This window comes from Morus notabilis, unplaced genomic scaffold (genome assembly GCF_000414095.1).
Source record: "Morus notabilis unplaced genomic scaffold, ASM41409v2 Scaffold235, whole genome shotgun sequence".
NCBI classification, from domain to species: Eukaryota; Viridiplantae; Streptophyta; class Magnoliopsida; order Rosales; family Moraceae; genus Morus; species Morus notabilis.
Window position 1 is genome coordinate 22,856 of NW_010360036.1, and position 12,624 is coordinate 35,479.

Sequence of the window (12,624 nt, forward strand, 5' to 3'; positions counted from 1 at the left end):
GCGGCAGGAACCGCTAAAATTCTTCTTCTTTTTTTTTTAATATCACTTTGTAATTTGCTGCAGAAGAATTAAAATATATACTGAGAAACAATGTTCAATCCGGTACAAGTTGTCTTCAAAGCTCTCCCTTTCTACAGATTTCCTCCCAGTCAGAGTTCAATCAGCCAGATTTCTCCTAAAAAAATTAAATAACTGTTTTTTTCTTTTTTTATTGTAATTTTATTTTGTTTCTATTTCTTTGTAATTTTCCCATTTTTTAAATTTGTTTCCTTAATTACTTGGTAGTTCCCGAACACTAAAAATAAAGAGGCTCAATAGTATGTGAGAGTTGAGTTTTTCATTGAGTTTTTTGACGTAATTTATAATAATAATTTTTTTAAAATCAACGTAAGAATTTAATTTATTTGATAATTTTATTTTGTAAATTAAAGCCTAAACGAATATAAAAGATTCTCGACACCTTAATATTTTTACTATTAAATTTTCTTAACACAAATTTCTTCTATTTTCTTTACTTTATTCGTAACAAAATCACAAACATAATCTCTCATTAATTAATTTTATTAATTTATTATTCTTTAACGTCTTATTCTATTAATCTTTCTTATTTATTTTATTGTTTTTCTGTGGCTGAGATCGTATTTTTGTGTTATAATTGACTGTTTGTAAACAACACTTTTAAGCGTTAATCAAATTACCACGGACACAACTATAAGATCAAATCACATAGTTAAAAGGAGAGGAAATTTGATTTCAGTGCCAAATCCTCGAAAGAATTTCAAGTTTTGGAAAAGAAAGACATAAACTCGTATGAGAGACACAAGATAGGAACGAAAAATCTAAAATTTGACATATCAAATAGATCCACATTTCTTCGGCATCCAACCAGAGAGAAGAATAGTACCGGACTACAAAAGCTCCCTCCCTCAAAACTTCTAGAGACTGACAGGAAGCAAAGCAACACGACGAAGATATCAATATACAACACAATTACACTTCCTTGACCTAGGTTTCAAACAAAAAGAACACGATATAATCTATTGCTAAAATGAATGTATGAAGGCCATTTCCCTTTTGTTTCGCCAACTGTCTGTTGACTCCAGCTCCAATCTATGTTTTACCTACAAAATTTTCATGGGAGCCTTGGACTTCAGTCCTTGGATAACAGGCCATTTATTGATTCATGATGTGCATGAGCAGCATCACCGAAGGGCGTTTACAAAAGCCATCAAAGAATCAACATCCCGCTTCTCTGAGGGGTACTTGATTGGTTGAGCTGAGTGTCCAGGGAAGAAAAGAATTGTGGGGAAGCTTTGAAGCTGCAATTCCGCCTTAGCATACTCCTTTTGCTCGCCATCCGCTCTAAATTTACCAACTTTCACGCCACTACCCGCTAGCTTGTCCGCCAATTCAAGGTATGATCCTTCCATAGCTTGGCAGAATTGGCACCATGGGGCATAGAGCACAACAATCCATGGTTCCTTCCGGCTCCCCAGCTTTGCCAAGTTCTCTATCCCAGCCCGGCTTAAGGTGACCAAATTCTGCGAGTTGAAAATATCAGTCTCAGCAGCAGCTCCATTACCATTGCTGTTAAGCTGAGCCGTATCTTCCTGTTTGATATTTCCCTTGTGGAGGCCACACTCCTTAGCTTTGGCATCCTCCCACCACCACCTTCCTTCTCTCTCGTGTTGTCCGGGTAGAACCGGTCTCGTGCATGGCTCACAGCCAATTGAGACGTACCCCTGCGAATGCAATGAGTTCACAGGTACATCCATGGTGCGAAGGAAGTTCCATATGTCAACGCCATTGACATTTGCCACAGGGTTCCACTTCACCAAGCTGCCAATTCCACCATCCAAGCCTTCAAATACTGGGTCTACTTGGACAACAGGAATTTCAGACCTAGTTCCTGGAGATTGGTCCTTCCTTTGACCAGTGATCCAGGCTCTCAACCCCTTCAGGGCCCTCCGAAGGGGCCTCACCTTCCTCACCCGGCAGCATTCCTGGTGCCCGTCCTCATAAAATGAGAAGAGACCCTTACTCCTCACTAATGCCTGAACTTCCACAGCATCAGGAAACATGTATTCAATGCGTATGCCATAGTGCTTCTCAACTGCATCAAAAAATCGATACGTTTCCGGGTTCAATCTCCCAGTGTCCAGGCTGAACACCCTAAAGGGACGACCAGTTAAATAAGCATACTCTATCAAAACAACATCTTCAGCTCCACTGCACAAGAATAAATATGCGTTAATAATCAATCATGTAGCCGATTATTGTTCTTTGATGACATTAAATAAAGTAGGATACATTCAAATAACTATAGTTAGGCAGATTTAGTGGGAATTCATGTAATGTTGGAAAGTTTCTGCTTTAAAGGGAAGTTAATCTTATAATACTAATTTGTAACCGTAAAAGTACAATCATTTCAGATTACTGTGTTTCAGTCTCAGACAAACCATACCGATGTAAATAAATTACGCAAAACAGGGTATCAGTTGAAATTCGGAGTGGAATCTTCATAGCATGGAATATTCAATTAAAGAAATAGAAAATGTATCTTTCCATATCGACGTAAATTTGAAGACTTAACACAACGAAATTAAAGAATGGACCCAAAATCGTATCATCATATAAGAAAACATAATATATAAATCGAAATGATGCGATCGAAGAATGAAGATTACCTGAACGCAATTGCAATGTCATTGCCGAATTTCTCAAGGGCCTTGTCCATAATTTCAAGTGGGGAAGCGTTTTCAAGGTCTTTAGCCAGTTGTTCATAATCCTCGGCTTCTACTTTTTCCTTCTCTTCCACCTCTGCAAATTTAAAACAATTCCCAGTTAGGTCAAAGGCCACATACAAAAACCCATAATCAAAACTCAAAATTAAAAGAAAGAAAGAACACAAATCTTTACCAGGAGCAATAGCGGTCGCCGCGAATGGCACGATCATATCGTTTCGTTTAGGCTCGGCATTTAGAGGCTTCACTGCGCTCTTTCTTTGAGAGATATTCAGAGCCGAAGACTGGCCATGAGAACGCTCCAATAACCTAACTGAACCAATCTGCGAAGCTGCAAAAGATTAACGAAAGAAAATTTAGCATTACATTCCCGGAGATCAAGTATTTTCACTTAAAGATTCAAGGTTCAGAGTTCAAAATATTGCGAAATTTCAATTTCACCAAGAAAAAGTAAATTTTGGTTCCATTTTCTCCTCAAAAAGGCTCAATTAAACAAGAAAAACAGAGAAAATGAAACGTGTTAAAAGAAAACAAGCATCCCCACACAGATCCACTGCATAAGCTCCAAAATACTTATTGTTGAAATTTAAGAACTGTAGGTCAAATTTCTCACGCATTCCTCTGTTTTTTCTCAGAAACCAAACAGAATCAAACGACATAACACAGATTAAGAGAACAAAGAAAGTACCTTTAAGCTCAGAGGAGGCACTAGAACAAGAAAAAGGAGGACCAGAAATTGCAGTCGATGAAGGAGAAGCAACAGCAAACGCCATTTTCCCAGAAAATTGAAAGCTTTTTTTCTCCTCTGTTTTTTGGTTTGGTTTTCCCGTTTGTGTGAGGTCGATTATTTTCAGTAGGAAAGATATAGAAATGCGAATAAAAGGGCGGCCATCTTGGTTCGTTGAATCTGGACGTGATATCGTCCTGCGAAGAGACAAAGTGTGCTGCTTACGTGGCTGAATTTTATTGGTTTCACCTCTTATTTCTGTCATCTCTTTCGTCACGTGGCCCGCCCTTTCACAGCCGTGAAAGCTTCTTGTTTGAGACGTGTAAATTTGGCGTAGATTTTAGCCATCGCATGGTCAATTCTCGGATTCTTCCGGGTATTTTCCTTTTTTTTTAAAAAAAACATTAATAATTTTTTAATAGATTCTTCTGGGTATTTTCCTTTAAAAAAAAAGATAATAATTTTTTAATAAACTATATCATAATTATTACGTTAGGGAAAAAAACTTTAATAACAGTCATTTAGCGCATAAAACATACAAGGAGAATTAAGAGGTAGTATAACTTCTTTTTAAAAAAAGTGATAATATTACGCATTGCTAACCGTTAGATTTTCATCCTCTTGCGCTAAATTGTCGTATTTTTAAAACGATTTAAAAAGTATTTAATTAATATTATTTTAAGGGTGATTTAGCGATTAAAAACTTTATCTATCCATAGTATTTTCGTGTTCAATTATAAGAGTTTTTAGACATGTGTGATTATTAATTTAATTTACAAATTGCATTTTCATTATCAATAAAAAATGCCCATGCATGTTTGGTAAATATTAATTTAAATATGATCCATATTTAAAACAATGTTGCAAAAATGTGCTTATATTTAAATTTATTAATTTTTAATTCGAATGGTAAAAAGAACGTGACCTTAATAATTTATTAAAACTGGACAAATAAACTTATTTTTTCAAGTTTTACAACAATGGACAATAATATGATAATATTACCACAAAAGCGGTTTCATTAAAATTATTTAAGAAATAATTAGTACTAATTAGTGGCGCTTCAAGTGTTAAGAAAAGAAAGGAAAAAAAAAAAAAGTAAAGAATTTTGGCCGCAAGGACAATTTCAATTTTCCTGTACCAGACATATATTAATCGATCGAGCGCATGTTATTGTCCTCCCATCGCCATCTCAATAATAATTTGTGTTTCCTTTTTCGCATAATAACTGTTTTGGTTCAGATATTTTCTTTGGTTCATATTAAAAACATAAATTTCTGGCTCAGGTATATATATGACTACGACATGTATTGGAAAAATATATATTTGTATTTACGGTCAATAAGAAATGGCTCGTATCATTCAGTTGATCATAGCCTCACACAGACCAAGTATAGAAGATACAAATATATTATAATGAAATTTCATTTTAAAAAAAAGTTATTAAAAGGGATTTTAAAAAAAAAAAAAAACCGAAAGTTTATAACTGCTATAAATTAAAATGAAATTTCCCATTCTAACAAAAATCAAATATAATTTGGTGAATTATTAAAAGACTGATTTATCTATTTTTTTTAACCATTTAAAATTTAAAGCGTTCCCTATGTCATGAACACTTTTTTTTATTAAAAAAAAAACTATAATCTAGTGAATACTACGGTTAATTCCAGAATATGTCTGGCGTTATTTTGCTAAATTGAATTATCGTCATCAAATATTTTTGTTTTCAGCCAATTAATGCTTTTTCTTTTTCTTTTTTTTGTGGTCCTACGTGTCATTTAATGGTCCTAATGTCATATTGGTTTCTAACAAGACCTGTTCAGTTTGATGGACACACCCCAGTATGTGGATCAAATACCAAAGGATTTGACTCCACAATATCATTATTTTGGGTTAATTTGGGAAAAAATTGACCAATTTGTATTGTGGCTACCACACTTCACAACTCCAAAGCCATACAAAAAAGTTCACACTCCAAGAAAATTATACGTTTTTTTTTTTTTTTTTTGCTCTGAAGAAAAATTATACGTTGGATATATATGTGTTGTGTTTTTCTTGGAATTAACTTAATTTTTTTTATAAAAAAAATAGTTTTAGAATGCACATATTTTTCCACGTATTAGAATGTAATTAGTGGAGCATTTTGTTATGAAATTTTTATTTTAGACTTCAAACTAAGAATCTGAAATAAAATAAAAAAATTTATTCTGAAAAAATAAAAATGAACAAAAAAACCAATTTGATGAAAACAAGTTGACTAGGTGAGGTCACCATGTATTTTCCTAATTTTATTCTTCCCTCCATCCACTTGTAGATTAGGATATTCCAAAATCCAAATGTCTTATTATTTGGCAACATTGATTAGTGAAATTAGCATGCATAAGCAAATTGCAATACTTAACAATAATAAATGATTAATTAGTAGTGTTGTATCCTTTTGACTCGGTCAGCACTTCAGCGTCAGAAGAGACAAAAGAAGGTGCAAATTGGGATGCCAAACGTAAATGGGTTGTTTCTCTCGCAACTAACAATTTACAGCTATTAGAATCTCCTTTGTATAATAATAATATAATATAAGTCATATGAAAACGCCAATTAGAATCTTGGCCTTTGGGGGCCTAGAAGGATATGTTCTTTGTGATTCATTCATTTATTGTGTGCCGAAGCCAGTGACGGCAACAAAGTACCGACGAAGAAAGGGACCACGGTTGGGCAATAATGAACCGTGATGGACGCTTTATGAAAGTATAAACTTATGTAAGCGTAAAAAAGAAAGCAATAATCTTGCACCTCATAATCATTTATATCAAAACATTATTAGGATACCAAATAAAAAAAAAAATCTAGTTATCTATCTATTCCTACATAATAAGTGCGAATAAGTTTCGAACGGGATGTTGCGAAACGTTTCACGTATGTGCGAAGCGTTTCGGAAGGGATTTCCCCTCCATCCCCCGACCCCCAACTAGCTCCCCATCAACAGCAAAGATACGATTAGACAGGGAAGCCAAATTCAAAGGTAACGTTGATCGACATCGGGCGGCTCACCTGAATGTGGCGTCCCTTTAATATGATGAGAAGAAGAGGTTTCATGGGGTTACGTATTTCTACGAGGATATCTTGGAACGTGCCACTTACTTCTAGCTAGTGAGTAGTTCTTTACAATGAGAAAGATCTCTTTGACTTTCTTTAAAAAAAATACACTGTTGGCCCATTCCTTTCGTAACCGCATCACATAAGTTTTACGAAAAGCCTAATTGCATTAGGAAGCCATTTATATAGTACATAAAATCTCCTCGAAACGTTTTTTTTTTTTTTTTTTTTGGCTTTTTTTACTTCTTTTTTTTGTTTTTTCTTGCTTTGCCCGCTTTTATCTATTATTTTATCTTTTTCTTTTCCAGTAATTTGTCACGGCCTAAAAAATGAGACCGTGATTATTGAGATATAATTAAAAAAAATTAACTTAATTAAACTAAATTAATTAAGAAAAATTCATGAAAATAAAATAAAATATACAAATACCAACATAGATATTAAAATATATTACTTCGAAGTATTTCTTTTACAAACGATATTTAAAACAGTCCATAAAGTTTAAAATTATACAATTATGGGATAATGTCGATCAATACAGTTTATATACAGAAATACAGTACAACTCAGAATTAAAAACTGTAAATTCGGAACAAGCATATCACTTCGAATCTCGTGCCTTTAATCTATTGGCTTCTACTTGTCATGATGTAAATCTAAACCGCTAACTCTGAAGGGGGGTTAAAACATTGAAAACAGAAAAAAGTGAGTGAAATACCTAGTATGATAAAAATTAATAAAAACTGAATAAATAAATGAAAGTACAGGCCCGAAAGAATCATTCAGAATCAAACAATCTTTTACTGAAAGGTAAATAAACTTAAATTTCATATTACATGCAACCAACACGTAATTTAAGTAATTAAATTACTTCCGACCAATGTAAGGGCAAGCACCACAATAGTGGCCCATCCGGATTTCGAGTTCTACCCCACGGATACGATCTCCATATCATGTCTAGGCCATCGGCGGGTTTACCAGTTCGCAAGATATTTTATCTTAAGAAAATGTTAATTAAAACTTTAAATCAATTCATTATGGGGTCAATAGCAATAATCAAGTTATTGTCTTAAAATACTTTTCTTTATCAAACATGTCATGTCTTCTAAAAACATTTGTATTGGCCAAAACACTTTAAAACATGCTAACAAGGATATGGGTAAGGATATCCTAGTTCTTGATGAACACAACAGTCTTCTAAAAACATTTGTATTGGCCAAAACACTTTAAAACATGCTAACAAGGATATGGGTAAGGATATCCTAGTTCTTGATGAACACAACATAAAGGATTCTCGATACCTTACACCAACACCAGAACCAGAGATTCCTCAACAATATCACCCCTTTCTAACCACTAGATCATAATATAATCACATGACAAAAAAATGGGTGAAAATTTTAGTTCAAAACTACATATAGGTTCCCCCTAAACTTTGTTTTACTCCTTTGGACTGAGAAGATCTTGCTCTGTACCGTATGCCTGTTCCCAGATGAAAAAACTATATCTATATGTATTAGAGAATGTTTTCTGCGAGTTGGAATTATTAATAAGCCGATTCTGAGATAGTGAGGCCTGCTAATTTGTAATTACCATGGGCTTCAACTATAAGATCAAATCACATAGTTAAAAGGAGAGGAAATTTGATTTCACTGCCAAATCCTTAAAAGAATTTCAAGTTTTGGAAAAGAAAGACGTACACTCGTATGAGAGACGGAAGATAGGAACGAAAAATCTAAATTTGACATATCAAATAGATCCACATTTCTTAGGCATCCAACCAGAGAGAAGAATAGTATCAGACTACAAAAGCTCCCTCCCTCAAAACTTCTAGCGACTGACAGGAAGCAAAGCAACACAACGAAGATATCAATAAACAACAAAATTACACTTCCTTGACCTAGGTTTCAAACAAAAAGAACACGAAATAATCCCAGACTACAAAAGCTCCCTCCCTCAAAACTTCTAGCGACTGACAGGAAGCAAAGCAACACAACGAAGATATCAATAAACAACACAATTACACTTCCTTGACCTAGGTTTCAAACAAAAAGAACACGAAATAATCTTATTGCTAAAATGAATGTATGAAGGCCATTTCCCTTTTGTTTCGCCAACTATCTGTTGACTCCAGCTCCAATCTATGTTTTACCCACAAAATTTTCATGGGAGCCTTGGACTTCAGTCCTTGGATAACAGGCCATTTATTGATTCATGATGTGCATGAGCAGCATCACTGAAGGGCGTTTACAAAAGCCATCAAAGAACTCTCTGAGGGATACTTGATTGGCTGAGCTGAGTGTTCAGGGAAGAAAAGAATTGTGGGGAAGCTTTGAAGCTGCAATTCCGCCCGCCTTAGCATACTCCTTTTGCTCGCCATCCGCTCTAAATTTACCGCAGAATGAAGCAACTTCATCCCTTTCACTCATGTGTCCGAGCCTATGATGCCATTGCTCTGTATTAAGAGCAGTTTCAACAACTGCTACGGTATCCCTACAATTACAACTAATGTAGAGGGTTCCAATCTTACTCCCCCGAGCAACAACCATGGCCCCCTTTGTGACTTTCCATCCTCCACAATTGAAGGTTACATGATGTCCTCCTCATCAAGTTGCCCCACTGAAATAAAATTGCCCATCAATTTGGGCACATGTCTCACCTTGTCGATCTTCCACACAGACCCATCAGGTGTTTTCAACCTGACATCTCCCATACCAACAATGTCTAGAAATCCACCATCAGCAAGAGAAACCTTACCATAATTTCCGGCAACATAATTCTCCAGGACATCACGATGGGCCGTAAAGTGGAACGATGCTCCTGAATCAATCACCCAACGATCACAAGAACTATCAAGATACAAGAGTAAGGCATCCTGTTCGTCAACAGTGGCTGCATTAGCGGCGTCATTTTTCATGATATTTCCCTTGTGGAGGCCACACTCCCTAGCTTTGGCATCCTCCCACCACCACCTTCCTTCTCTCTCGTGTTGTCCGGGTAGAACCGGTCTCGTGCATGGCTCACAGCCAATTAATGAGATGTACCCCTGCGAATGCAATGAGTTCACAGTTACATCCATGGTGCGAAGAAAGTTCCATATGCCAACGCCACTGACATTTGCCACAAGGTTCCAGTTCACCACGCTGCCAATTCCACCATCCAAGCCTTCAAATACCGGGTCTACTTGGACAACAGGAATTTCAGACCTAGTTCCTGGAGATTGGTCCTTCCTTTGACCAGTGATCCAGGCTCTCGGCCGCTTCAGGGCCCTCCGGAGGGGCCTCACCTTCCTCACCCGGCAGCATTCTTGGTGCCCGTCCTCACAAAATGAGAAGAGACCCTTGCTCCGCACTAATGCCTGAACTTCCACAGCATCAGGAAACATGTATTCAATGCGTATGCCATATTGCTTCTCAACTGCATCAAAAAATCGATACGTTTCCGGGTTCAATCTCCCAGTGTCCAGGCTGAACACCCTAAAGGGACGACCTGTTAAATGAGCATACTCTATCAAAGCAACATCTTCAGCTCCACTGCACAAGAATACATATGCGTTAATAATCAATCACGTAGCCGATGATTGTTCTTTGATGGCATTAAATAAAGTAGGATACATTAAAATAACTATAGTTAGGCAGATTTAGTGGAATTCATGTAATGTTGGAAAGTTTCTGCTTTAAAGGGAGGTTAAATCATATAATACTAATTTGTAACCGTAAAAGTACAATCATTTCAGATTACTGTGTTTCAGTCTCAGACAAACCATACCAATGTAAATAAATTACGCAAAACAGGGTATCAGTTGAAATTCGGAGTGGAATCTTCATAGCATGGAATATTCAATTAAAGAAATAGAAAATGTATCTTTCCATATCGACGTAAATTTGAAGACTTAACACAACGAAATTAAAGAATGGACCCAAAATCGTATCATCATATAAGAAAACATAATATATAAATCGAAATGATGCGATCGAAGAATGAAGATTACCTGAACGCAATTGCAATGTCATTGCCGAATTTCTCAAGGGCCTTGTCCATAATTTTAAGTGGGGAAGCGTTTTCAAGGTCTTTAGCCAGTTGTTCATAATCCTCGGCTTCTACTTTTTTTTAAAAAAAACCCATAATCAAAACTCAAAATTAAAAGAAAGAAAGAACACAAATCTTTACCAGGAGCAATAGCGGTCGCCGCGAATGGCACGATCATATCGTTTCGTTTAGGCTCGGCATTTAGAGGCTTCACTGCGCTCTTTCTTTGAGAGATATTAAGAGCCGAAGACTGGCCATGAAAACGCTCCAATAACCTAACTGAACCAATCTGCAAAGCTGCAAAAGATTAACGAAAGAAAATTTAGCATTACATTCAAGGTTAAAGATTCAAGGAATTTCGCTTAAAGATCAAGGAATTTCGCTTAAAGATTCAAGGTTCAGAGTTCAAAACATTGCCAAATTTCAATTTCACCAAGAAAAAGTAAATTTGGTTCCATTTTCTCCTCAAAAAGGCTCAATTAAACAAGAAAAACAGAGAAAATGAAAGAAATGAAACGTATTAAAAGAAAACAAGCTTCCCCAAACAGATCCACCGCATAAGCTCCAAAATACTTATTGTTGAAATTTAAGAACTGTAGGTCAAATTTCTCACGCATTCCTCTGTTTTTTCTCAGAAACCAAACAGAATCAAACGACATAACACAGATTAAGAGAACAAAGAAAGTACCTTTAAGCTCAGAGGAGGCACTAGAACAAGAAAAAGGAGGACCAGAAATTGCAGTCGATGAAGGAGAAGCAACAGCAAACGCCATTTTCCCAGAAAATTGAAAGCTTTTTTTCTCCTCTGTTTTTTGGTTTGGTTTTCCCGTTTGTGTGAGGTCGATTATTTTCAGTAGGAAAGATATAGAAATGCGAATAAAAGGGCGGCCATCTTGGTTCGTTGAATCTGGACGTGATATCGTCCTGCGAAGAGACAAAGTGTGCTGCTTACGTGGCTGAATTTTATTGGTTTCACCTCTTATTTCTGTCATCTCTTTCGTCACGTGGCCCGCCCTTTCACAGCCGTGAAAGCTTCTTGTTTGAGACGTGTAAATTTGGCGTAGATTTTAGCCATCGCATGGTCAATTCTCGGATTCTTCCGGGTATTTTCCTTTTTTTTTAAAAAAAACATTAATAATTTTTTAATAGATTCTTCTGGGTATTTTCCTTTAAAAAAAAAGATAATAATTTTTTAATAAACTATATCATAATTATTACGTTAGGGAAAAAAACTTTAATAACAGTCATTTAGCGCATAAAACATACAAGGAGAATTAAGAGGTAGTATAACTTCTTTTTAAAAAAAGTGATAATATTACGCATTGCTAACCGTTAGATTTTCATCCTCTTGCGCTAAATTGTCGTATTTTTAAAACGATTTAAAAAGTATTTAATTAATATTATTTTAAGGGTGATTTAGCGATTAAAAACTTTATCTATCCATAGTATTTTCGTGTTCAATTATAAGAGTTTTTAGACATGTGTGATTATTAATTTAATTTACAAATTGCATTTTCATTATCAATAAAAAATGCCCATGCATGTTTGGTAAATATTAATTTAAATATGATCCATATTTAAAACAATGTTGCAAAAATGTGCTTATATTTAAATTTATTAATTTTTAATTCGAATGGTAAAAAGAACGTGACCTTAATAATTTATTAAAACTGGACAAATAAACTTATTTTTTCAAGTTTTACAACAATGGACAATAATATGATAATATTACCACAAAAGCGGTTTCATTAAAATTATTTAAGAAATAATTAGTACTAATTAGTGGCGCTTCAAGTGTTAAGAAAAGAAAGGAAAAAAAAAAAAAGTAAAGAATTTTGGCCGCAAGGACAATTTCAATTTTCCTGTACCAGACATATATTAATCGATCGAGCGCATGTTATTGTCCTCCCATCGCCATCTCAATAATAATTTGTGTTTCCTTTTTCGCATAATAACTGTTTTGGTTCAGATATTTTCTTTGGTTCATATTAAAAACATAAATTTCTGGCTCAGGTATATATATGACTACGA

At 35.2% G+C, this 12,624-nt stretch overlaps 2 protein-coding genes across 2 annotated transcripts; both read right to left on the reverse strand.

Moving 5' to 3' along the window:
- Nucleotides 1–825: 825 nt before the first annotated feature.
- LOC21401025 (5'-adenylylsulfate reductase 1, chloroplastic) lies at nt 826–3,577 on the reverse strand. The gene is made up of 4 exons (XM_010095728.2): nt 3,433–3,577; nt 2,920–3,075; nt 2,688–2,820; nt 826–2,229 (listed from the first exon to the last, which is right to left on the reverse strand). Exons 1-4 carry the CDS (start codon nt 3,515–3,517, stop codon nt 1,203–1,205), a joined length of 1,401 nt encoding a protein of 466 aa, XP_010094030.1. The 5' UTR covers nt 3,518–3,577; the 3' UTR covers nt 826–1,202.
- Nucleotides 3,578–9,077: 5,500 nt separating this feature from the next.
- Nucleotides 9,078–10,889, reverse strand: LOC21401026 (5'-adenylylsulfate reductase 3, chloroplastic). The gene is made up of 2 exons (XM_024164059.1): nt 10,556–10,889; nt 9,078–10,097 (listed from the first exon to the last, which is right to left on the reverse strand). Exons 1-2 carry the CDS (start codon nt 10,603–10,605, stop codon nt 9,152–9,154), a joined length of 996 nt encoding a protein of 331 aa, XP_024019827.1. The 5' UTR covers nt 10,606–10,889; the 3' UTR covers nt 9,078–9,151.
- Nucleotides 10,890–12,624: the final 1,735 nt, after the last annotated feature.